This window comes from Electrona antarctica (genome assembly GCF_951216825.1).
Source record: "Electrona antarctica genome assembly, chromosome: 11".
Classification (NCBI taxonomy): Eukaryota; Metazoa; Chordata; class Actinopteri; order Myctophiformes; family Myctophidae; genus Electrona; species Electrona antarctica.
In genome coordinates this window covers 10,612,303-10,640,216 of record NC_136792.1, presented here as the reverse complement: position 1 = coordinate 10,640,216, position 27,914 = coordinate 10,612,303, and the positions used below count along the sequence as shown (strand labels likewise).

At 42.6% G+C, this 27,914-nt stretch overlaps 1 protein-coding gene across 2 annotated transcripts; it reads left to right on the top strand.

Annotated features, from left to right (window-relative positions):
• The first annotated feature begins 91 nt into the window (after window positions 1-91).
• tmprss4a (transmembrane serine protease 4a) lies at window positions 92-26,122 on the top strand. 2 transcript variants are annotated; one of them, XM_079514538.1, is made up of 14 exons: window positions 92-161; window positions 207-428; window positions 7,871-7,925; window positions 12,096-12,239; window positions 13,154-13,306; window positions 13,594-13,720; window positions 14,228-14,341; window positions 16,696-16,739; window positions 17,964-18,126; window positions 19,358-19,524; window positions 21,866-21,961; window positions 23,186-23,328; window positions 24,919-25,071; window positions 25,381-26,122. In XM_079514538.1, exons 4-14 carry the CDS (start codon window positions 12,128-12,130, stop codon window positions 25,390-25,392), a joined length of 1,284 nt encoding a protein of 427 aa, XP_079370664.1. In that variant the 5' UTR covers window positions 92-161; window positions 207-428; window positions 7,871-7,925; window positions 12,096-12,127; the 3' UTR covers window positions 25,393-26,122. The 2 variants fall into 2 exon arrangements, with proteins under 2 accessions (XP_079370664.1, XP_079370663.1); XM_079514537.1 differs by having other exon boundaries at window positions 207-432.
• Window positions 26,123-27,914: the final 1,792 nt, after the last annotated feature.

Sequence of the window (27,914 nt, the reverse complement as noted above, 5' to 3'; positions counted from 1 at the left end):
GTACAAAGAAGAAGGGAGATATACAGAAAGATAGAGTGGGAGAGAGAGAGAGAGAGAGAGAGAGAGAGAGATAGAGAGAGAGAGAGAGTCGGAGAGAGACAGATATAGAGAGAGAGTGTAGGAGAGAGACATACAGAGACACACATAGAGGGAGAGAGATAGTGGGGGGGAGAGAGAGAGAGAGAGAGAGAGAGAGAGAGAGAGAGAGAGACAGAGAGACATATAGAGAGGAGTTTGAGAAGTCATAGCAGCACAGGAGCAGAGGGAAGTTAAAGGAAAAGTGATATTGGGGACTAGGTAGACTAGTGAGAGGAACCCAACCTCCAGTGAGGTAGGACAGTGTCCCCTCTGTCCGTGTCCCCCCCCCCCCTCCCCCCCGTGTCTAGCGAGGTGAATCTGGCCCAGAAAAGAGCGGACATCTGCATCATGTGGGTGAGTGGAGCTGAAACTATAGAAACATTTGTACAGTACGTATACAGTATGGGGGGGGGGGTAACTATGCAGCTGAATGTGGTCGTCATGTATTCAGTTTATGGTTTTGTTATTACTGTAATTCAAATCTGGTGGTTACAATGCTGCTGCTACATGACACTGTCTATATTCTTGGATGACACTATATACAGTATATTAAATTGCACGGTGGTGACACAGAAATAGTTCTGCCATCATCACCATTTTTCTCTACTAGTAGATATTATACCAACTTCCTATTACTTAATGCCATGGAATATTTGAGTTCTGCTTGCGAGCAATGTGTGGGTTTTCTCTGTTTTGTGTGTGCAGATGATGATGATGTAGAAGTATATTAGGTGTGTAGCATGCTGTATTTGTCTCTCTGATGTACTGTATTGCGATTGATCATAAGATACCTGGTCCATATTCTGTAGATTTGTTTAAAATTTGCTTAAACGTGACGTCGTTCACAGGCGGATGTGGCAACTGGTTGAGGCTGTTATTTACCCTAGAGCAGCACTAACAACAGTGTAGTTAAAACAACAATATAGATAACTTTGCAGTAGTGCACACATACAACTGTACAATGTACATTACCGTACGTACACACATACATTGCACATTTACACACATGATACTGCACATATATACGGTTTGTATGTGATTGTATATCTTTGAACATCTGTGCAGCGTGCACGCTGGTCGCAGATCTCAACCGTTGATTAGAGTCACGTCCCATTACTACACAAACAGGCCTTTTATTATGACTTCCCTCTGTGCAGTTCAACACGCAACAGAGCTGAGAAGCAGTGTTGTTTTCGTCGACTAATACTAAGAGGAAAACTGTTTGTCGACTACCTTTTTTTTCACTGGCAAAAACTAAATGGAAACTAAATGAAAACTAAGCTATGGTGACTCAAACTAAGACTAAATATATTCATCAACAAATAAAAACTAGACTAAAATGTTTAGATATCCAGTATAAGATATCCAGTATAAGTCATTTTACACTTGGTTGCATGCTGAAAATAGCCGATCTACAAGCTCACAACGACACGTTGTGAGCTTGTAGATCTGCTATTTTCAGCAAGTGTCATTACGACGGCATCAAGGCCCGACAAAATACATTTTAGTCGACAAAATCAACTGTAGATTTAGTCGACTAAAATCTTATGATATTTAGTCGACTAAAACTAGACCAACACTAAAACATTCCGGGTGACTAAAATGTGACTAAAACTAAGTGAAACCTATTCAAGAGACTATGACTAAAACTAAAATCAAAATGTGCTGCCAAAAACAACTGCTACCCAGGCTCTGATGTTAAAACGTTGACCCAGTTATGCTCTCAGAGCTAGTCCATCTGAGGCCTGCATTTAGCAACCAGCCAAACAGGACCAACAACAAGGCTCCCTGAGTCAGACCTTATGTCACACGATTGGCAGTTTCGTTTTTTTTACCACACCTTAATATACACGGCAACAGTGTTGATTTCGTCGACTAAAACTAAGACGAAAAGTGTTCGTCGACTACCTTTTTCCACTGATGAAAACTAAATGGAAGCTAAATAAAAACTCAGCTATGATGACTAAAATTAAGACTAAATGCATTGACAATTTCGTCAACAAATAAAAACTAGACTAAAATGTTAGGAAGGGACTAGTGGGCAAGAGATCCAGTATAAGTCATTTTACAGTTGGTTGCATGCTGAAAATAGCCGATCTACAAGCTCACGACGCGTCGCGTCACAACGTGTTTTCAGCAAATATAAAAACATTACGACGGCATCAAGGCCAAACAAAATACATTTTAGTCGACTAAATCACCTGTAGATTTAGTCGACTAAAATCTCATGACATTTATTCGACTAAAACTAAACTAACACTAACACATTCCAGGTGACTAAAATGTGACTAAAACTAAGTGTTAATTTAAAGGGATAGTTCACCCCCCAACATGACTGTCTGTCCATTACTCCCCCCATGGAGACTTGTTTTTTGTTTTTGTCACATTCCTAAGCCAATCATTATGACCAGCTCTGCTCCCTATACTCCCTATGGAGACACAAAGGACTCTCTGTGTCTCCATATGGAACCAGCAGACTCTATGGGGAGAGTAATGAATGAACTATTCCTTTAACTATAACCATATTTCCCATTGTCTATGACTGGGAATATAACGTCCCACTTTTCTATACCAAGTCATCCATCGCTCATCCATCCATCGCTCCTATATTTAAGTAATAATCCATAATCTGATGACCTAGTTCCTCCTCGTGGTGGCTTGCAATGAGATCTGACTAACATCTCATAAATGTGTGTATGTAGTACTAGTCCATTACTTACACAAATACACAAATAGTCACATACAAGATTGTTTATCAGCATAAACTCTCATGGTTTGCACTTAGACATTGGTTTACAATCAGTTTCATATAATTGAACAATGAATATGATATCGAGAAAGGAATACTCTTTAGAGGTCACTCCCCCTCTCTCTCTCTCTCTCTGACACCATTTTTACACAAAAGAAAAAGCATGGCTGTCTAACCAAATTATATCTTCAATTCAATATAATGATATGATATCGAAACACAATATGTTTTTAGAATATAATACTGGTGTTGCATAAAAGGCTTCCTGAGGTGAAGTCTGCTGTGTGAGAGAATGGATCTCTCCGGAAGGACACACACAGCCTTTGTGTTTCATAAAGATTATGGACCAGTTAAAACACATTGTGGATCCATCTCTGAGACTGGGTTATGTAAGAGTGTGTCTGCTGGCAGCGCAGATAACCTAAGAGTGTAGAGTGACCGGCCGCCGCCCTACCTACTCCCACCCTACCCCCGCCATAACCTAAACTGCCGCCCAGGCAAGTGAGCCAGTCCCACCGCATTCTTCAGTTAATGTAAGGCCTATACTCCAGGATAGGTTCATGTTCCACTTGTTCCTAGAACTCATTCTACCAACTTTGGTTGGTGTGTGTGTGTGTGTGTGTGTGTGTGTGTGTGTGTGTGTGCGCGCGTTTCCCCCCTTTTTTGTAATGATAAACCACACCAGACTGGCCATGACAGGGACACTCAATGCAAAAGGGGGAACTTACCCAAACCTGAATAATGAGCAGAACAAAAGGGCTAAACAGCAGGTAGCCGGAAGCATGCTTCTTCTAACACCGTCTGAGTTACTTACCACCTGCTTAACACCTAGTCAGGTTGTTGTGACAGACACCAACAACAACACTAAATGACGAGTCATATTCACCGCTAACAAAATGGCAGCAAACCAGCTGTCAGTTTAAAAACACACTTGATGTCACCGAGTGTCAGACCTGTTCTACTGTTCTGCATGAGACAACAGAGTTGTTCTGACATGGATTGCCACCAAAGTGAAGTACCACAGTGTGAACGAAGTGTGTTTGATTCGCTCACTGACTGGAAAGTGGAAACCCCAACGGTTTCAGGTTGAAGAGTTTTTTTTTTTTTTTTGAAACTTTATTTTTATTCTTTTCCGTTTTTGTGAACAAGCAAGTTCTCTCGGGCATCACAGTACAATATAATTGTTACATTTCAATTGTTAACATTCAGAATGCAACGAGTCATCCAGTCCAAATAGATTGAGGTCCTATGCTAAGATGGTGTCAATCTTTTCCAGTGTTTTCAAACCGATCATTCGCTTTAGCAAAGTCTGTTTTTCGCACATTGATATTCTGTTGATTCATTACCATTAATATTTTTATGAATATAACCAGACCTTAATATGTGACAAGAAGATAGTACCAATAATAGCCTTAACTAACATTACAGCAATGACAAATGTTCATACAAGTTTAGTCTCACCTATTTTCCTTTCTCACACATACATCCAATGGTCATTCATCAGATATCTATTTCCGTGTATATTATCCGTTTTAACCAGTATTTGTATGATTTTTAATTATTGGTTTTCACTATCAACTATCAATTTACTTATCTTAATTGGGTTCTGTAGCTCGTTAACATTAAGTCTAATTATCGTCTCATTATAATCTGTGCTATCCTATGTCGTACAAATATTGTCATTGTGAACCCAAGGTGGCCTTAACTTCTCATCATTATATACATTAATATAAAGCTTTAAATCAAGAAATAAAGAAACATATAAACAAAGACAGGACTTCCAGCTCGAGGTTTCTTTCATAAAGCAATACCTCATGAGTGGAAAGGTAATCTCCTGGGTTCCAGGAGGCCCTTCCAACACTAACTAACTGTTAGAAAACAGGAAACTAGTGTACAGTGATATGACATCTGTTGAGCCCCAGCTTGGTCTCCCAGACAACAGGTCTGTGCTAACATCGAATATCTGAGTATAAAACAACCTATCAGACAGGTATTTAGTATTCAGTCAAGTATGTCCAAACAAAGGTAGTATTGTAAAAAGGGGGAAATAAAATATAAAAGCAAAGAGAGGTGAACATTTTCCATGTCTTATGTCTCATTCTGAATTCAAAGATATCTCCCAATACTTCCCATGTACTTCTCCGTCGTAGATCAATCAGCGTTATGAGTTATGGTGATGTCGTCATCTGGTGGCGGGGGGGTTAGTGGAGGGGGGGTTGCGGTGCGGCGGAATTCCTGGAGCCTCTGTGTTGCCCTTCGCAGTGCGTCTCGGTCATGTGGTGTCCTCTTCCCCCAAGATGTTTTCCTCAGCTTCGCCAGGTTATCTGCGGTGGTAGTTGTAGGGGTGGAGGTGGTGGTGGGTCGAAGGTTTTCCTCTTCCTCGGTGCTCATGATCCCCCTCTTCTTCAAATCCTCTCTTGCTTCCTCCATGCTGTTGTAAGTGGTGCTGGTTCCCGTGGGGCGACCGGCCCCATCGTAAAACACACGTAGTTTTGTCAAGGGGGGGGTATGGAAGGCGAGTCCTTTTTTTTTTAGGAGCAGGCGGATCGGGGCATACGCGGCTCTCTTCTTCTGTATTTCTTGAGGGTAGTCATTATCAAAATAAGCTCTTTTGCCATTCAGTAGGACAGTTTTTTTCTTCCATGCTGTATTGCGTACCAGCTCTTTGGTCTTGTCCTCCAGAAAGCACATGATGATTGAACGAGGGGTGGCGGTCGGTGGTGGCTTGGGACCGAGAGATCGGTGGCAGCGCTGTATGCCCAGGTCAATGTCTAGTGCTAATTCAGTTTTAATGAAGTTATTAATGAACCCCATCATGTCATTCCCCTCGCTGTTTTCTGCAACGTTGTATAAACGTAGGTTTTGGCGTCGAGACCTTGTTTCTAAATTCAGTACCTTCTCTTGCAGTCTCTCGTGGTCTTGTAGTAGTGAACTCATCATTTGTTTGGCGTCTGAGCTCCACTTCTCGACGCTCTCCACCCGCCGCTCTGTCTGTTCCGCGTTGTCCACGGTGCATTGTAAGTCGGTGACAAGCCTAGTCAGTTTGTTGTTGAATTCTTTCTTGAGGTCTGCCATGTCTTTGCGCATTTGCTCGAAAAGAGATTCTTTAAAGCCCTCCAACTCCTTCCTAACTTCGGTCCTCATGGCTTTTATATCAGCGCGTATCGCCTCCATGCTTGCTTGTAGGCACGCCATGGCGTTTCGCCCTGGTGCGTTTAGCTCTGGGTCCACGTTGCCGTCGCAACTCTTCTCCGTTGTTTGTCTACCTTTCTTTTCTGATCTGGTGGTTGTTTTATCACTTTTAGTCTTTCTTTTGTCTCCCCCTTCCATTTTTGTGTTTATTTTTCGGTATATAGTTGGTTTTTAGGGGAAATAAAGTAGACCTTGCTGGGAGCTGGTGTTCTATGCTGCTGCTCTCTTTGGTGTCATACCGGAAGTCGAAGAGTTTTGTTTTTAACTGATTTTGTTGTAAACAGATTAATTTTTCTTTTGTTTCATTGTTATTTTTGCTGTTCCACCCCTTTTAAACTGGCACACTATGAATCAAAGTGTTTTATTATAGTGAACCTGCATCATAAGATGCCCTGCCCGCACAGGCTTACAAGACACACACAGAATGTGCATACACCAAGATACACTACAAACAAAAGACAAACAGTTATGGATACATCGTTCTCCAACGCAACTGCCATGCCTTCTCTGTGGATTCTCCTAAAGCAAATACGTCCTTAGTGAACAGCCAACTTAACATACATGATCAGTGGCAGCGGTGGCCGAACGGATTGCGGAGCGGTCTTGATACCGGAAGGTCGCCAGTTCGAATCAGCGGTCCGACACGTTAAAATTACCACCGCTGAAGTGCCCTTGAACAAGGCATTGAACCACTACGATGAAATGTTCTTGAGCTTAGCCCAGATACCCTGGGTAAATATAGTAATCATTTCATTTAATTTAATTTAATTTCATACAACATAACATTCAGACATCCAAACCCCCCCAAATAAAGACTTTTACATCATGGTGCACTGGACAGTGAAAAACAAAATGAAACTCATCCTCCACAACTCCCAGCTCACAAAGAACACACATGTAGTACATGTTACTGTCTGCTACTTCCTGTGAATAGAACAGCAAATGTTTCCATGGTTCTAACACACATGTTGTCAAAGTGTGAGCCACTGCCGAGTGCTGACTATTAATTAGACCCCCACATTTTAGGGGTCATGGAAAAGTTTGGAAACCCCTGTAAAATATAACTGACCAATATTGATGAGCTATCATAGTATTGCACCTGTCCCTCCTCTCGTGTTCATATTCAGTAGATTGCATCCGACTGTAAGGTAATCTTCCCTGATTATAGCTTCAATTGTTCCCAGTAGTTGTTGACACAATAGCTTATTGTCCAGGCTGAGTCCATCTGTACTGTAGAAAGCCGTAAAGACCACCACATTAATATATTATGGGAACATGCCTGCAGCCACAGGATAACTACAGTAAAGCCATTAAGGGCACGCCGTGTTCCGTGCTCATGTCTCCAATATCCTTCCACGCCTTATTGGGACAAACTCGCAAAGATTAAAACATTATACTACAGTCTCACGTAGACATGAGTGTGTACATTACAGACTGAGGGGCTTGTTTTTTCTGTCAAACCACGTGCTATTGTTCATGTGACGGCTATACCGTATGGCATAATATCTTGTCTCACAGTGGCGTGCACAGACATTTAGAGGGGCAGGTGCTCAAGTTAAAAAAGGGCACCTTGTGCAGCGCGTGGAACCGGCCGGTTGCCTTAATCTATTTTGGGCGGGAACCCCTTTTGGTGTTAGCATTATGTTATGCTTTAGCTATTGAAAAATAGCAGATCTACAAGCTCATAGCGCGCCACCGAGTGGCGCGCTACGAGCTTGTAGGTCTGCTATTTTATTTTTATTTTTTTCAAAATGGCACATTGCCAAAAGGGCAGGGGGTGCTAGAGCACCCCCTAGTGTCTATCTGTGCACGCCACTGTTGTCTCATGCATGTTTCCCATTTTCCCATCAGACAGACACCCAGCAGGCTGAGGATACTACAAAACCGCTGAATCCTAGGCAGCAAGGTAAGACAAAGATTAGTTCATGTTGGTGATGCGAGGGTAACCTAATACCTAATAAGAGAGATGTCTATTGGAAAAAAAAGTAAAGTCTTTAGCTCCAGGAAATTTACTTCTCCAAATGTCTACTATTCCTGTCTCTGTAGATAAATGTTTCAGCATTTTGCTCATTCTAGAGGGAGGGGTTTTGGGTATAGGCTGTTTATCTTTAAACTGTGACATCACACAATTGTAGTCGCCACCTTTCAGTAGGATGCCAGAGCTATATTGCAACATCACATTAAATATTGTTCTGATAAATTCAGGGTCATCTTCATTGGGGGCATAAACATTCATAAGTGAGATTTGTATGCCATCAATTGTGCCATTTAGTAAAATGTATCTTCCCTCTGAATCTTTATGAAGTGAATCTAACTTAAAATGGACCTGTCTATGTATAAGAATTGCCACCCCTCTTTTCTTTCCCGATTTATGTGATGAGAAAAACACTTTGTCTGCCCATGATTTTTTTTATTTTTCATGCTCAATGTCTGACAAGTGTGTTTCCTGTAGAAGTGCTATCTGGCATTTATATTGTTTTAACTGGTTTAGGATCTTCTTCCTTTTGACTGGGTTATGTAGACCCTTGACGTTATAGCTCAATACCTTAATTAAACCCATAATTTAGTCGTGTTAAATTGAGGATATTCAATATAGACATCGCTGAGAGCCTCCGTAGAGATGATTGGGATGTAGGTGGGGCACACATGGGGAGGACCGCATTTGAATAAGGTCTGATAGAATATATGATTGTGGTTGGAGAGGTGAGAAGCATCAAAAGAGCATTGATAATCACAGGATAGGCTAAGATATAGTCATATGCATAGAAACATAGTTGTAAAAGTAGCAACACAGCTGAGCTGCAAGAGAGGTATTTACGTGTCAAAATCATAAAAATCTTCATAGAAAACAATAAAGTAAGGACATGAAGTTGCTGTTGCCGAAAACATTACAGTAATAACCCCTCGGAGTAGGGGGGATTGAACAAACAAAACTGGAAAAAATAGAAAATAAACACCAGATACAAAAGGCATCTAGAAATGGACAATCCCTGGGACCTAGTCCCAGGCTGCAGGACAAAGCTAGCAGCTAAACGAACACAGGTTCGGTGGGCTTCACAAAACCCAAGTGGGAGAACGAAAACAGAGCCATAGAGGCTCCCACAGAGCTAGTAGTAATTTTGGAACTAGCATAAGCGAAGGTTGTAGCTATACAGTCTAACAAACAAATGCACATGTCATTCCTTAAGAACAAAAACAAAATATATATATACAAATACAGTAAACATTAAAAATAAAATAAGAAATACAGTTAGGATAAGTGAGCGGCCTAAGAGGGGGATGCTGACGGAACTATACATGAAAAAGAATAGATAATAATAATAATAATAATAATAATAATAATAAGGAGAGAAATAATTTTAGTGCTTTACAAAAAAAAAGATATGAATTGTCCATTGTGGAGAGGCATAAGAAAATAAATAATGTAAGGTTTGTAATTAAAGTGATTAATACTAATACCAATAGTACTAATAATACTTATTTGGAAATAAACAAAAGCAAATAAATGAAACAGAATGTAGCAATCTGGGAATATGGACAGATGAGCAAAGGCAAAACCAGTCAGACGACATCCAAACACTCTCTACCCTAAGACAGGGTAATAGCACCCCCCTGATTTGGGAGTTTCAGTCCTCCATCCTCCTTAGATAGCTGCAACGTTTTTAGCCTCACTCTCGGCCCCCATCAGGAGAAAAAAAAAGAAAAGAGAGAAAACAGGGAAAACAGGAACGACAGGATGAGAGAAAGAGCAAATCAAAATAACAAATAAAGCAACACAGGTGCGAGAAATGATTCACATGTTACGGATGAGTTGTAGAGTACAGTTGGCCGCTTTACGGTAAGTGGCAAAGGGATCATTTTGGCTGCACAAAGACAGCACACTACTAAAGGTATGTATACATGTGATTATGTGGGTCAACTTTACACCTTTTGGTAAGGATACATACAGTTATGGAGTAGATTCGGTAGGTGTGTCGGTTGGCTCGGATGATTCCGTTATGGATTTGGCATAGGCTAACGCCAGGGCTCCACCGGACGCGTTGCGTCTGCGTCGCGTCGCGTCAAAAAACGCACCGGTTCAATTTTAATGCACGCGTCGCGTCTCCGTCAACGCGGGCAGTGGAGCCACCCTTCATTGATTAAAAAGGGAACATTCCCTGACGGTGACGGAGACGCGACGCTGACGCGCCCGGTGGAGCCCGGCCGTTGCGTTGCGTTGACGGAGACGCGACGCGTGCATTAAAATTGAACCGGTGCGTTTTTTGACGCACGCGACGGAGACGCAACGCGCCCGGTGGAGCCCGGCCGTTAGCAGCGTCCAAGAATTCTTTTTCCACATTGTTGTAGGTGACGACGAAAGTAGATGGGAATTTTATCCCGTAGCGTACATCTCTGCGATTTTTTAACAGCAGGCGGGCGGGCGTAAAAGCACTTCTGGCCTTAGCAATGCTCTCTGGAAAGTCAGGGAATACAGCCATAGACTTGCCTTTGTGTTGAAGTTTTCTTCCGTCGCGTGCCATTCTCAGGATATCCTCTGCATCTCCTTCGTTGTGTAGTTTGGCGATGATAATCCTCGGTCTGTCTCCTGGCTTCCTCTTTGTCAGGCTGCGATGCGATCTGTCTACCCTTATAGTAAGGGCATTTTATCAGGTATTCGACCAATCTGGGAACTAAATCGTTACCAAGAAATGTCTTCACCAATGTGTTTCTAAAGGTGTCTAATAACATGTACTAAAAGTTTGAAATTCAACTCCCGTGGGAAAATTGAGTTATTAGCATAATATGTGACCATACCCATAACATCCTATATAAGGCAAAAAAGTCCAAATTTCATCATTCTTTAAGTATCATGTGACATATGAAACTAGGGTGATTTCATGATTCTGAATCCATTCCAAGCATTAGTTTTGCACAAAAAACACTCCTTGGGCTAAATTAGGCCATATCCAGTTGACCAAATGTGCTGACCTCATCACGTTTGTGTGGCCGTTTTCTCCCAAGGAGTGTTTTTTGTGCAAAACTAATGCTTGGAATGGATTCAGAATCATGCAAACACCCTAGTTTCATATGTCACATGCTACTTAAAGAATGATGAAATTTGGACTTTTTTTTCCTTATATAGGATGTTATGGTCACATATTATGCTAATAACTAAATTTTCCCACGGGAGTTGAATTTCAAACTTTTAGTACATGTTATTAGACACCTTTAGAAACACATTGGTGAAGAAATTTCTTGGTAACGATTTAGTTCCCAGATTTTCATAGATTTCTCTTACTATTACGTCTCTGTCCAGTTGAAAAAGTTCCTTCAGAAGTTTAGAGACTGCCCCGGGTGAACTCGAACCTGGCGTCTCATCGATTCCTGCAATTCTCACATTTCCCCTCCTCATCCTCGATTCCATGTCCAAATTCTTCTTGTTTAAAGTCTCTACTTGTTTTCCAAGCACATCCACAGTGGCTTGGTGAGTAGTAACTTCATCTGACCACGTTGATAGGCCGCCCTCCACGATGTTGAATGTAGATTTTACTGCATCAAGTTCTGCACGGAACACGCTGTTGCTGCTAGCAATTTCAGATCTAATTGCCTGCATTTCGCTTCCTAGTTTCTCAAAATCAGCAGCCAGTGCATTCTTTAATTCTTGTCGTAGTATCGTGGCGATATCTTTCCTCAAGGATGCGATGATTTCCGCCTTTAGCTCCGTAGTATCCATTACCAGGCTTTCCGCTGGGCTGTCTGCGTTCTGTGAGCAGGCGGCGTCTTTACTCGGGCTCGGGGAGGTGTATGTGGTTGCAGGCCTTGAACCTGCCGGCTTGAACTTATATTTTCTCAGATCGTATGCCGCCATCCATAGTATTTATATTTCTCTCTACCTGTAATTCAATCTCTCATTGACCAATTCAGCAGGTTATACTGCCACAAACCCGCTTAAAAATAGTATTTAATTACACTCTGTGGGAGTTCTGCAAAAACACGTCTTACTCCATCATCTTTGACCCTTTTAATATCTTTCTGAGTATCTCGGTCTTCTGTCCAACCAATCATCTCACTCCGCTCTTGCTTTCCTTCCTTCCAGTGATACCACGGCCTGGCCGTCACCGAAGGCCCATGACGGCTCAGAAACCTCAGAAGAACTCGCCTTCTACGTGGAAGCGAGTGGTGCTCACCGTCATCACCGTCATAGTGGTGCTTGGCATACTGGCCACGGCTGTGTTCTTCAGTGAGTCACTAGGCCTACTCCAAATATAGTGCACATGTTGTGACGCTTGCACTGTTACTACTGTTACTTGCGCAAGCAGAGCGCGCAAGTATTGTGGTCGTGCTGGCGTTTTTATGCGTATGCTCGGAGGTATACTAGATGTTGATGGTGACGTAATTAACCCATTTAGGCCTGAAATAAAATAAAAAGTCTTCTGAAAGAATATATATTCAAAGATCTGTGCCGCATTTTCACGATTTTTCAAAAATAGCAGACCTACAAGCTCGTAGCGCGCCACTTGGTGGCGCGCTATGAGCATGTAGATCTGCTATTTTTCAATAGCTGAAGTATAACATAATGCTTAGTTATAACACCAAAAGGGGTTCCCACCCAGAATGTCGGGTTATAATTCTGGCTGTTGATGGTGACGTAATTAGGATATGTTTCAGTGTCGGGTGAAATCTGTATGTAAATCTGTAATCTTTATTACGTCACCATCAACATCTAGTATACATACCTCCAAGCATACGCATAAAAACGGCAGCCGACCACAGTATAGTACTTTCAACTTACATACATGTATACATACGTTACCTGTTACCCAACCAATATTGAAACATATCGTAATTAAGTCACTATTGACAGCCAGTTATAACCCGACTTTAGTATTTAATTTCAATTCAGTTTTACAGAGAGGCTGAGATTTGAAAGTTCGTAGCGGTCGGCAGTACTTGCGTGCTCTGCTTGTGCTACTTGTGTGCAACGCGCAAGTAAAGGCACTCGACAGAGTGCAGTTCTAGTTTTAATTTAATGTTCACCCCCTCAATATAGGGACGCTAAATTCTAGTCCCCCGTCATGAAAAACTTTCATGTCAGTCACTTTAAAGTTTTCCTGCTTTCCCTCCTGCTGTGTGCCCTTTCCTTTAATCTCACAGCCAAACAGTTGATTGAGGCCAAGTACTTCTACTGCTCGCAGTCAATGAAGTTCATCCCATTAGACCAAGCCTGTGATGGGAAAGAGGACTGCGCGTCAGGGGAGGACGAGGTCACCTGTGTGTCCAGCTTCAAAGTCAACAGCACCTTCCCAGGTAGGACAGGAACACACTGACAAACATGGCACTCTTTTTGTGCCATTGTTTGTAAACCAGTGATCTATTCTACGGTACCTACACTCACTTTGAGAAGATTGATAACTTGTCTGTCCTGTCCTCTCTCCCTCATAAGCCATGTTCATACTCCATCGTACGATGTGTGTCGGTTTCCGGAAAGAACTGATCTTCACGCTACGTGTTGTTAGCTAGTAGATCAGCTCTTTTTGGGTAACCAAAACCGTTCCTGCGATGGATTATAAAGTCGCCTTTATTCTTCTGTCCAGTGCGTCTAGTGTCCGATAAGCGTATCGTGCAGGTGTACAGCACGGGCTTAGGATGGAGGAGTGTGTGCAGTGAGGGCTGGACCGAAGCGCACACGCAGGCCGCATGTCAGCAACTGGGATACACCAAGTGAGTTAACACATTTTAAAAGAACTAAAACATAGCTATGGATGGACTGAGAATGTGAGGTATACCGAACCATGTCTTTGTAGCGACGTCGAGATGAGGAAAGTCCTACAGCCTACTTTGACCATAAATGAAATTCATCCGCTAAAAAGTAACAGATTTGAGTTTCATAAAGAACAGAGCAATGTTATAATAGTTTTAATTTGAGTTAGTTTTAGTTCGTTTTGACTTTTTATTAAATGATTATTACATTGTAATTAGTTTCTATAGAGTGGATTTGCTATAGTTTCTTTTTGTTTTGTTTTTGAAAATGTTTTAGTTCAGTTAGTTATTGTTAAAAAATATATATATATTCTAGTTTGTATTTATTTCAGTTAACGAAAATGTTTTTTTCAATTTGAGTTATTTTGTTATAATAATTAATAACCATTTAATAATCTAATTATACATATATTAATAACGATATAATCACTTCTAAAATGAGTTGGGTTCTCCTCCTTTGTGTCGTAGTAAACCTCACAGCACCGCTGTCCCAGTGTCAGAGCTGACATCCTCTCTGAGGGCGGGGCCCTTCACAGTGCCAGTGCCAGGGCTCACCCCCCTGCATCTGAAAACCATTGACCGGTGAGAGACACATCATAAAAGTACTCGCATGTTTTAAGTCTCAATACTGCAATGTAGTAGACATTGCAGTATTGAGCTCAGTGGCCTTGTGGTTAGAGTGTCTGCCCTGAGACTGGGAGGTCAGGGTTCGATCCCCGGCCGGGTCATACCAAAGACTCTAAAAATGGGACCCAGTGCCTCCCTGCTTGACACTCGGCATCAAGGGTTGGATTGGGGGTAAGTCCCTGTGACATATAGCGTCATGTCCAGGGGGTGTACTTGTACATCAAGCTGCCTCACGCTACAGAAACAGGAGATAGGCTCCTGCCCTATGGGCCTCATGGCTCGGCAAGGCTACTTACTTACTGCAATGTAGATATACTTTGTTACATTTAGAAGTCTCAAGTTCAAAATGTACTAGAGTAAAAAAAGTACAAAAGTATCGGCATAGAAATATACTTAAAGGTATAGTGCAAGTCATGTTTTTTGGTTAAAACAAAAAGTGTTGTTAAAAGGTTAAATTACTATATTCTGATAGTAATCATTGCTATAGACTAGAACTAAAAAATACATCGCATGGATGCACCTGGGACGTAGCTTCAGTGATGTTTCCTGAGGTCAATGGGGTTTCGGGTCTTCCAAGTTCCAACATCATACCCCTCACTCAGGCGACCCAGCCGGGGTTGATCAAATCCCGACTTACGTCCCAGTAGCTACCCTCGATCAGTCCATCAGGGAATGAGCAAGGCCACACGATTCGTTGCTCCGGAACTACTCTGCCGGGACTGGGAGAACCAAAATCTGGCGCGTGGAAGGACTAGGCTCTGTGGGTTGACTCCTGTCCGGGGCCCCTCCTACGTCTCACCAGGTCCACTCCTGCTCTCACCAGGCCCAGGACCTGTGCGTTGCACCAGACTCCCAGCACCAGGCACTCCATTCAGGAGTGGTGGATTATAATGGCCCTCCTAAAGGCCAGTAGCTACCCAGTAGCTACCCTCGATCAGTCCATCAGGGAATGAGCAAGGCCGCACAATCCGTTGCTCTGGAACTACTCTGCCGGGACTGGGAGAACCAAAATACTAGAGTGACTAGAGTGTTTGTTCAGTAAATCTACTAATCAAATGATTCCCGAGCGCGGCACGGCTTCAGCTCACCACTCACCACAAGAGATGGGTCAAATGCAGAGAACAAATTTCACTGCGGTAACGTGTGTGACAAATCGTACGACTTTGACTTTGAGTAACAGAGGTCTCCCTGTCTCTCCAGCACTTTAATACACAGAAAAAACATTTTCAGGTGACAAAAGAAGAGAGAGTAGTTATTTATGAGCTTAATTCGTAGTGTTCCAGTTCCAATTTTGTCTGCTCATTTCTTTGTGTCATCACTTCCAATTCCACTTGTTTAATCTGCATCCTGACTGCGTTCATTATCCTGATTGGATAAAATTGCTATCCCAGTTTCAGTTTCAGTAAATGCATTTCCTGTTTAATAAAAAGCTGGAGAGACATGGAGACTCCTGTTACTGAACAAACACTCTATAGCAATGAGTACTATCACAATACAGAGCTTTTTAACATTTATTTTATCTAAAGAAAATCACTTACACTACCTTTAAAGTACCAAAAGTAAAAAGAATGCATTGTGCAGAATGTCCCATTTCGCAAGTTTTCAAATGTATTAAACATCTTTTGAAAATAGCAGATCTAAAAGATTGGTAGATCAGCTATCAGCTAAGAAGTGTATAGAAGTGGGTAATTTATGTTTTGTAATCAAAATCTACAACATAAAAAAGGTTTTCTAGTAATTGTAGTGTAGTAAAAGTACAATATTTGTCTCAGAGATGTATGCATTTGGGGGAAACAGAGAGCACGACGCTGATCTGTTCCCAGGGCCAGAGCTTGCCTTTCCAGCATATGGGTGGTTCAAAGTGAAAGCAGTAGTGATACAGTAGCCCATATAGGCGTACAGTAAAAACGACGTACAGTATGTCGATGACTGGGTGTGTGTGGGAGTAACTCCAAGCGAGTACAGTTTAACACGGTTATCTATTGTTGTCTGTTTTGTTGCTTTATTTAGTGACCATTGTTGTGCCCTTTCTTTATTATATAGCTGTTGTAAAACACCCAGTTATTCTATCATATACGGTTTTACCGTCTCTCCCTGTCATGGAGTTTCATGGAAAATTCCAGTTTCTGTTTCCTTTCTGTCACTATGTGAGGGAACAAGATGAAGTAGTTGTATTTAGGCAAAGACAAAACTCACACACTGATTAACTGGGGAGGCTCTAGGTCAATATTTGTGTCTTAACTGTGTTGGCAATTTGTGGTGTTATAACATATCTGTGTGTCTGTGTGTATCCCTGTGTATCCCAACAGTAAAGTGTGCCAGTCACGGACCGTCATTTCCTTGAGCTGCTCAGGTGAGGCCTTTCCCTATACTACTTTCAACCTGGTGTCACTATAGACAAACATGTATAGAAAAAGCAAAACTCGGTCATGTTCAGAGTGACCCCGTCATACGAAGCCTTCCTTTATGAACAAAAACCAATAAGTCTCTGAATGGTATACAGTACTTGACTTCCCCATATTTTGTAATCCAATCTGCCTGGCCTCTGTTCCTATTTAGCCTTGGAAAAGTCTGACAGATAAAAACTCTAGAAATATGAGAGAACTGATATGGCGAACGGAATAATGAAATGGTCTACTGACATAGAAACATAGTTTTCTTTCTCAGAAAACTTAGAAGATATTTTGTAGAATCGAACTCAGGTCTAAATGGGTTAAACCAGTGCTTCCCAAACTGTGGTGCGTGCACCCCTTGTGGTGCGTGAGCGCCTTCTAGGGGGTGCTGTGGTGCGTGCACCCCTTGTGGTGCGCGAGCGCCTTCTAGGGGGTGCTGTGGTGCGTGCACCCCTTGTGGTGCACGAGCGCCTTATAGGGCAGGGGTTCTCAACGTTTTTGGCCGGGGACCCCCGGAAATGCTTTGGCAATGTCTCGGGACCCCCGCCCCGCCCCCTCCCGACCCCCAATATAAATTGACTGCTACAATAACCTTAAACCATTTTGGGCGGGAACCCCTTTTGGTGTTTTAAGCATTGTTATAATTTAGCTATTGAAAAATAGCAGATCTACAAGCTCATAGCGCGCCACCGAGTGGCGCACTACGAGCTTGTAGGTCTGCTATTTTTGAAAAATCGTGAAAATAAAATTTAAAAAAAAAATTTGGGGACCCCCTAAAATAATTTGGCGACCCCCCGAGGGGTCGCGACCCACGGGTTGAGAACCCCTGTTCTAGGGGGTGCGTGACATGAAAAGGCTAATGGTGGTGCTATGGTTTAATTTTAATTAATTATATTATGCCAATATTAGGGCAAGTACATGCAGAATATAGCCTACGCTGCATATATATGCCATATTCAGGTTCATATATCTATAGGAAATTTATGTCTACTGTATATAGCTTATGCAATTTATATTTCCATGTGGGGGGGGGGGGTAACAGGGGGTGCATGGTCAAAAAGGTTTGGGAACAAAAATGTACAAAATGTAGAAAACAAAAAAATACATGAAGGGACCCATAAAAATGGGTCCCGACCCTAGTGTTCTTAATGGGGGATGATGACAGTGTGACTACCCTTTGACAGAGTGTGGAAAGCTCGGGGCTCAGGACCGCATCGTGGGCGGTACGGACGCCCTCATAGAGGACTGGCCGTGGCAGGTCAGCCTTCAGCAGAGCGGACAGCACACGTGCGGAGGGTCCCTGGTGTCACCGCGCTGGGTGGTCACCGCCGCCCACTGCTTCACGGGGTCAGTATATTACCCGGCGTTGTTTATGGCAGCAATGTTTTGATTTTAGTTTTAGTCGTAGTCTTTTTGAATAGTTTTACTTTAGTTTTAGTCACATTTTAGTCACCAGGTATGTCTAGTTTTAGTTGGCTAAATATCATAAGATTTTAGTAGACTAAACCTACGGCTGATTTAGTCGACTAAAATGTATTTTGGCAGGCCTTGATGCCGTTGTAATGACTGATTTTACGCTTGCTGAAAATAGCCGATCTACAAGCTCACAACACGTCGCGCTGCGAGCTTGTAGATCTGCTATTTCCAGCATGCAACCAAGTTTAAAATGACTTATACTGGATCTCTTGTCTACTAGTCCCTTCCTGACATGTTAGTCTAGTTTCTATCTGTTGACGAAATTGTCAATACATTTAGCTTAGTTTTAGTCATAACAGCTTAATTTTCATTTAGTTTCCATGTAGTTTTCGTCAGTGGAAAAAGGTAGTCGACGAACATTTTTCGTCTTAGTTTTAGTCGACAAAAACAACACTACCCAGCGGTGGAAATGAAGGACCACTTCTCCACTTTTCAACTTATCTTCATAAAATTGGTCATCACTAATGTTCACGATAAAATAGCACAATAAGCCGTTAGGCCGTCCTGTGGTCCGACCGATGCCTCTGCTGCTGCTGTAATGTGTACTTTAAAATAAAAGACCATCTCCCGAGAACATCACTTCATCTGCCTCAGATTTATTCCTCATTTTAGCCGAAAGAAGAATCTCTAGAGCTCTTGCACACAGAAGACGTCCCATTTAGACCAGAGGACGATTCTACAAAATGTCTTCTAAATCCTTAGTTTCCTGAAGAACCCATGTTTCTATGTCAGTGGTTCTCAAACATTTTCATATCAAGGACCCCAAAAATATATGTAATTGGCCGCCGACCCCCATCTGAAAATATGTCGTTCGCTCTGAAAGAAATTTATATTCAAAGATTTGCGCCACATTTTCACGACTTTTCAAAAATAGCAGACCTACAAGCTCGTAAAATGTATACAAATCTTTTGAAAACAGCAGATCTACAAGCTCACAATGTGTTGTATCATGAGCTTATAGACCAGATATTTTCACATTGTAATGAAGTAAATGGAGTGAAATGGAATGTAAATGTTCTTGGTTACTTAAATTTACACCAGTGCTTGTGTCTCTCTCTCTCTCTCTCTCTCTCTCTCTCTCTCCCTCTGCTCTCTACTACAGCACTAAGAAGGAGGTGAGCCGTTGGAGAGTGGTGTCCGGTCGGACCTATATGGGGACACTGGGAGGCTCCTACGTGGACAGGATCATAGTCAATGCAGACTATAATGGAGCTCGCAACGACTACGACATAGCCATGATGAGGCTCTACAGTCCCATCACAGTGGGAGGTGAGGAAACGTACAGAAGCACCCCGAGTGGAATAGTATTAGTAGTGGCGACCCGCCCATAAGCGGGTGCCTCGATGGGCTATAGTTCTAAACATTGGAACTATCCTTAGAGTACTCTAAGGAACTATCCCATTGAGATATAGAATGAGCACTTCCGCATTCCATTGTTACAATGGGAGTCAACGCTAGTGTTGCCTGCACTCTCTTACTATTCCATTCGGAAAGCACCATGGTTCCATAACCGTTAACTGTGATCTGAAATGATTAACCCTAGAACGGTATCAGGTACGGTCGCCTCTAAACCAACACTAAACACGGGTGCTTTTTTTTGTAATTTTCATAATGTGATGTCTGAGGTGGGTTGAGAGGATACTCAAAAGAGAAGCTGGAATCCTACTTGGTGTACTTTGCTGCCCCCTTGTGGTCATTATATCAAATGACATTTGTTATTTTTCTCATGCTGCTTGTAAAATATCCACTGAAATGTATAAGACCAAAACCACTTCACAACTTATCTTCATATAATAGGTCCTCATCATGATAAAATGGCACGATTTTTTTCTACTCAGTCTGTGTCTCATAGGAGGGTTGTGGGCAGTTTAGAAACCCATCCACCAGTGACAACATCATTAGGCAGATGTTTTACAAAAATATATCCTAAATTTAGATTTTTATTATAACGATGCCTTCCATTTTCACATTGCAACTTTTCAGGACTAGAAAGCCTGCAGTTTCTATTAGCTTGGATTCTCCATCGATGATGTCAGTGGTGGACAGGTTTCTTTTTTTTAAATATATTTTTTATCCCATGATTTTGCAACCCATTTTTTCACCCAGTGTCATGTAATCCTGGGCTAGCGCACTGACCTCATGCTTCCTTCTATGCATGAGGAGTCCAAGCTGCTTCTTTTCACCTGACAGGGGAGAGTTTCCCCGGCCGGACATAGCGCATGGAAGGAACGCGTTATTCCGACCACTTCCTTTCCCCTCCATCAGGCCCTGGCCAGCCGCCAGGGCAGGGGAGGTAGTTTAGAGACCAGGATTACTGCATGAACATGCAAACACACAGACAGAAAGGCCCTTTCGCCAACCCCGCCTAAGCCGCAATTTGCAACTCTAGATTCTTTTATAATGGGATGAATCTAGAGTTGCAATACCCTCCATTGACTCCCCACTCATCATTTTGCGTTTGCGATCTGCTTGTCTTAAACGACGTTAAACTCACCAACATTGCAGCTGTAGTCCAAGCTTGAATTATTCTCTTTCAATCTGCAAAGCTTGTTTTTCATGAAAATCCCCCGTAGACATGTTATGAGCTACTTTCTGTCAAGAAATTCTGTGCAAGTGATTCTTTTTCTAAGTGCTGGAGTTTGGAAGCGCTCGTCGTAAGTCACTGAACGTCCCTGCATGCATCTGTTTCGCATTTGCACATAATGCAGGAGGCAGCAGCGCGACCCCTTAATACAAACGAGCGCTTCCAAACTCCAACATTTCTTCTTCTTGACAGAAAGTAGCTCATAACATGTCTATGGGGGATTTTCATGAAAAACAAGCTTTGCAGATTGAAAGAGAATAATTCAAGCTTGGACTACAGCTGCAATGTTGGTGAGTTTAACGTCGTTCAAGACAAGCAGATCGCAAACGCAAAATGATGAGTGGGGAGTCAATGGAGGGTATTGCAACTCTAGATTCATCCCATTATAAAAAAATCTAGAGTTGCAAATTGCGGCTAACCCCACCTCAGGTATGGGCACTGATGACACGGAGGAGGAAACATGCCGCCAGCACCCACAGTGTCCCCAGCGGGAATCGAACCCAGGGCCTTCTAGCTGTGAGGCGACAGCACTATAACGACTGTGAACTGAACTGAACTGCCCACAGCTCTCCTATGAGACACAGACTGAGTAGAAAATAATTGCGCCATTTTTTCATGATTATTAGTGAGGACCTATTATATGAAGATAGGTTGAAAAGTGGTGAAGTGGTATGCCAGTGTGCCTGCCCCCCAAAGTAAAGCCTTAACTCTGTCTCCTTCCTCTAGACACCCGTATGCCAGTGTGCCTGCCCCCCAAAGCCTTAACTCTGTCTCCTTCCTCTAGACACCCGTATGCCAGTGTGCCTGCCCCCCAAAGCCTTAACTCTGTCTCCTTCCTCTAGACACCCGTATGCCAGTGTGCCTGCCCCCCAAAGCCTTAACTCTGTCTCCTTCCTCTAGACACCCGTATGCCAGTGTGCCTGCCCCCCAAAGTAAAGCCTTAACTCTGTCTCCTTCCTCTAGACACCCGTATGCCAGTGTGCCTGCCCCCCAAAGTAAAGCCTTAACACTGTCTCCTTCCTCTAGACACCCGTATGCCAGTGTGCCTGCCCCCCAAAGCCTTAGGGCTTGCTCCTGGGGCCTCCATGCAAGTGACTGGATGGGGATATCTAGACGAGAAAGGTGTGTTATGTCGTTTGTATTCATTTGTTTATTTGTATATAGTATAGACGTTTTGCTAAAATGACCTCTTTTACCATATAGACTTGGCCAAGTAGAACACAAATACATACACATAGAATATATAGCCTAATGTACATTAAAAGCTTCAAAATAAATAAGATACCCACAGACAGCGTCAAGTATCAATCAACAGATTCATTCACTATTGAACTTATAAGAAATTTAAAATCAGACAGTCTTTTTGAAGGGCTATATCATTGTGAGTGGAGCAGAGCACATACAAGCTTTCTTTCCCATGTCGGTCCTTGCACTTGGAACAGACAAGACCACATCTCATGAGTCGTGATCACAGTCTAGACTATAGTTAGTCAGATCTCTGTGCAAACAACGTGCAAATGTATGATGCATGGCAACAACACCACCACCTCGGAGGTCAGTCAGTGCAACCATTTAAGGGAAAAACACATCTCACCAGAGATGCAGTTAAAAATAAAATGCATGCACATATTCAGGTGAATAAAGCCCTAACATTGACCTGCAGTAAAGTCATGTCAGGAGTCAGGAGGACAAATACAAAATAAGAACAGAAACTCACACTGGACACACAGTGCAGACACACAGCCGCCCCGTTGTTCACAATCTAGCCATGACACGTAAAGTGCACCGTCCCTATGGATACTGAACACAAAGATCTAATCACAGATGCTCACACAGAGATGATTGACATTACTATGAATCCAGAATGATACACGAGGTGCTCAGATGCAGCTCGGGACAGCTTCCAGATGTGCAAAATCAATGTACAAACTTAAAATAAAAATCACACTCGTGTGAAGTGAGGGGCTCCTGGTAATGATTGTTTAACTCACTCCACACTCGTGTGAAATGAGTTATTGCAGCCACTACGTTACGAGATATGAATGCAGTGTGTTATTGTATAAAATAAAACAAAACCAGTTCTAAATTGTATTTATATTGGCCACATGACATCACATGTCGTCAATGTTTGTTTAGCAGTGCCCTAACAAACATTAAAAGTGCATAATAGACATGGCTGCCATATGATGCCATTTCAAAAGCCAGACATTGGAGGGGATAGCACGCCCCTCAACCGACAGACAGACAGACAGACAGACAGACATGCATTTGCGAACTCACGTTTTTGGATTACAGGGTTAAATGTCTTCCAGACTCCATGACACTCATGCGCCTCTATCCCTACAGGGAAGGTATCTCCATCACTTCAGAAGGCTGCCATCCCTCTGATTGCCAGAGAGCAGTGTTCAAAGCCCACAGTCTACGGTTCCGCCATAACCCCAAGGATGATTTGTGCTGGCTTCCTGGAGGGCAAAGTAGATGCATGTCAGGTAAGAGTCCATTTTGAGCCATGTAACCCGGAATATCTTATGGTGCCATGGCATAACTCCGACCCCTAATCTCCGTCTTTACCGGCCAAGTAGGTCACTAACCCTAGCTCAGTCTTTTTTTCTTTTTTTTTAAATGTTTATTTTTTTGTGGCTTTCGCCTTTATTTTATATTTTTTATGGAGGGAAAGACAGTAGGCTGACAGGAAATGGGGAGAGAGATGGGGGGTGACATGCAGTAAAGGCCGTCGGGATCGGGAGTCGAACCCGCGGCACACTGCCAGACTGGATTACCAGCCAAGGTGCCTGGACCGCTGAGCCACGGCCCAGGCCCCCTAGCGCAGTCTTAACCGGCCATGTAGGTCACTAACCCTAACCTCAGTCTTAACCAACCATGTAGGTCACTAACCCTAACCTCAGTCTTAACCAGCCATGTAGGTCACTAACCCTAACCTCAGTCTTAACCGGCCATATAGGTCACTAACCCTAACCTCCGTGTCACTCACACATACACACACACATTCCTAGTCTGTCTGGATCCAAACAAGTCACAGTCATATAGGCATATATTGCTACTTTAGGCCATTGAGCCTCCTGGCTCATCAATGAGGATCTACTTGTATAAATACTGTAGCCTATATAAAGTGTAAATATCCTAATTGAAATGCAATTGAACACCAGTTATCCATAGCAGGCCATATAGTTACCTCTTGGCTAGTAACATTAGCTCTGGAGCTAGCAGCTGACTGAAACATGTTGGTCATTACATTTCTTGCCAGCTCCCCCTTTATTCCTCTCCTTGCTGTTCTGGCAGCAGGTCCAGCCCATCAGACCACTGGACTAATGGCACTGGAAACTCAGTTCACATTAGCTAGTGGTTTAGATTCAGTAATGTTCAGACAGGACTGAGGTCATGCATGTGGCTGGCTGGTGCATGTGCATGGTGTTACACTGTATTTGGTAACCCATCCGATTCTGTGACCTGCCCTCACCAGCCTCCTGTGGTGCATTTTTGACATTTTGAAAGAGGGTTATTTTCATTATCAAACAGGTAAATAAAAGGTTTAGCCTATATTGTTGGTTTACTAAGGCCTAATGGTGAGTATAAGAGACACAGACAGAGCCAGACAATCCCACTAACCAAAAGTCTAATATCTCCCCCACTGAAGAGGGAAGCCTAGTAGGGGTTCCCAAAGTGGGGTCCAGGGACCCCTAGGGGTCCTTTGAGGGAGCTCCAGGGGGTCCCCAGCTAAATGATAGTTAGGAACCAAATGGACCCTTATGGGTCTGTACCTCAGAGAGTGTACAAATGGAACCAAATGGACCCTTATGGGTCTGTACCTCAGAGAGTGTACAAATGGAACCAAATGGACCCTTATGGGTCTGTACCTCAGAGTGTACAAACGGACCACCAGCCATTACAATTGTTCATTGGTTTTATTGTTTTTATGTACAAATATATTTCAATATTATTATTTTCTGTATAGGAAAGGTTAAGAAACTGGACATTCACTTGCGTTGTAGAGACTGGGGCGAATTGTCCAGTATTTACATATAAATAACAGAAGTTTCTTGTACTCTTGTGCATCCCAGGGAGACAGTGGGGGTCCTTTGGTGTACTTCAGCTCCTCTCGTTGGAATTTAGTGGGCGTTGTGAGCTGGGGGGTCGGCTGTGCCAGAGAGGGAAGACCGGGGGTCTATGCCAACATTGATGAGCTGCTGAACTGGATGCATACAGTTATTGGGGTAAGTGCAATATACAGTATCTCTCTCTCTCTCTGTGTGTGTGTGTGTGTGTGTGTGTGTGTGTGTGTGTGTGTGTGTGTGTGTGTGTGTGTGTGTGTGCGTGTGTGCGTGTGTGCGTGCGCGTGTGCACACTGTGTGTGTTAAAGTATAATTGGAAAACCAGTCAGATTGAAAAAGGCACTCGTTTCTATAGCCTAGAGAGAGAGAGAGATGTATAAATAAACCATATAAATCATAATACATAAACCAACTCAAATATTTAATATGTTGCTTTAACCTGGACTGACCATGTCAATTTCAACCCTACAGAAATATTCCTGATGGCTCTCACTTATTGAAGTGAGAGTGCAGAATGTGGAAGTGACAGAAGAGGAACTTCCAAAATGGTTATATCAACATCAATGCACACCAAACCTCGACAGTACACTTACAGTGCACACATAATAGGGTATGCACAAACAAAACACGTGCAGACGTGCATTTATGAACATAACAATGCATACTGTATACCGCACCGAATTGTAATTATGATGTATTTCAGGTGAGGCTTTGTGCCATTTCAGTTACTTGAGCTTATCTCAGGGGAAATATTGAAATATATAACTGTCAGTGGGTTGACAGACTAAGCTCTACAAGACCACAATGCTTATATGAGCTCTCTTCAGAGCTGCAGAAATGTGCCTGTCTGTGATCTAATGCCATAATGTATTGTACTACGCACTGAGAAGAACACAATTCACATGTTTTTATTTTGTTTAATGTGAAGTGTTCACTATACCATTCAACAAACACAGATTGGAATTATATTTAAAAAGATAGCAGCTTAACTAAACAGTGGTGATCAGTACCTGCATTCACACTTCATCAGTTCATAGATGGTTTAAGACAGTTACACACAAGGCTCAGATACCCTGAGCCATTATGTCGTTTCATAATGATGAACAGATTTTGAGTCTGACAAAGTGAAATATCAGGTCTGTGCTACATTAATGCCATTAAGGACTATTTATTGTTTAATGTGTAATGTGTAATGTCAGTCCAAAGGCCTATAGCAGTGGTTCCCTAAGTGGGGTCCGGGGACCCCCAGGGGTCCTTGAGGGAGTTCCAGGGGGTCCCCAGCTAAATGATAGTTTGGAACCAAATGAACCCTTATGGGTCTGTAACTCGGTGAGTGTACAAATGGAACCAACATTTGGTACCATTTGTACACTCTCAGAGTGAAATTAACATTGATTTTACAATATAAATTGGGGGTCCTAGAGATAGAAATGCCATTAAATGGGGGTCCGTAGACTAATGCATGTCAAACTGGGGGTATACTTGAAATTAAGAGGGTTGAGAATCACTGCTTGAGCCGTAGAAATCCTCTCTTATGGGGGAGGGGTCCCTGGCATTATGTTTTCAAATGGGGGCTCATTAGTGTCAATTTGGGGGTCCTTCCCACGATTTTGCAACCCATTTTTTCACCCAGTGTCAATTAACTACACTTCCACTGAACTCATGCTTCCTTCTATGCATGAGGAGTCCAAGCTGCTTCTTTTCACCTGACAGGGGAGAGTTTCCCTGGTTGGACGTAGCGCATGGAAGGAACATGTTATTCCGACCAGTTCCTTTCCCCTCCATCAGGCGCCCCAGCTGGCCAGCCACCAGGGCAGGGGAGGTAGTTTAGAGACCAGGATTACTGCATGTTTTTTGTTAGGGGACACAGGGAGAACATGCAAACTCCACACAGAAAGGCCCTTTCGCCAACCCCACCTCGGGTATGGGCACTGATGACGAATGAGGAGGAGGAGCTGTGCTTCTCACAATGGATGGATTTATTTAAGCACTTTAAGTGGGGAGACCCACGCATTATTTTACATGATGTGCAGGTGTTTTGAATGAAGTTAAAATTGTGTTTTATTAAAGTACATAGCTCTGGACATTTTTTATGGGCTATATATCCAGTGCAATCTGCCCAGAGTGCCTTCTATCAATTATTTTTGTTGTAAAATTGGCATTGGCTGAGATATGTAAAATGCACAATACTGTACATGCAAAGCCCCAGCATTACAAAGTAATGCCCCAGCAGTAATACACCATACAAATTATGACTTTTGAATATTTTTGTTTTAATTCAGTACATTTTGAATATTGACTGGCCTTTTGTACTACAGTTTAATGTAGAACCTCCTAAAGTGTTGATTCACTTTCTTTGTATGTGTATATGTACACTGTAGCTGGTTGTGTAGGATTGTAAATACATTTCTTGTTGGTATGATGTTGTATATGTCTGTAAATAAGCCTTGTAAATCACAATGAATTAAATTGTATTGTTCTTTGACTTAACTATTCTTTACGTTTGACTTCACTGCGGAAAACACGTATAATGTACATGAACTGCATGCTTGGTAAACATGCTTGGTGGCATGGGTGGCTGTGGCTCAGGAGGTAGAGCAGGTCGTCCAATGACCCGTGGGTTGGCCGTTCGAATCCCGGCTCCTCCTGTCCACTAAGTGTCCTTTGGCAAGACACTGAACCCCACCTTGCCTCCAGTGGTCGCCACCTTCGGTGTGTGAATGTGGGAAGTGAGGACGCTGCGGCGTCGACCGCTGGCCGCTTCACCTCCCAATGTAAGAATGAATGGAGGACCATTGTAAAGCGCTGTGAGAAAAGCGCTATAAAAATGCAATCCATTATTATTTATTATTTGTATAAACATTTCTCTCAGTTAATATGTACATGCTAACTGCATGCTTGGTAAACATTGCCACTATTTATTCCAGTGGTGCCCTGGACGGTTAAATCCCATTTGAATGTCTTATTACTGTAAACCAAAATGGTGAAAATAAATAAATAAACAA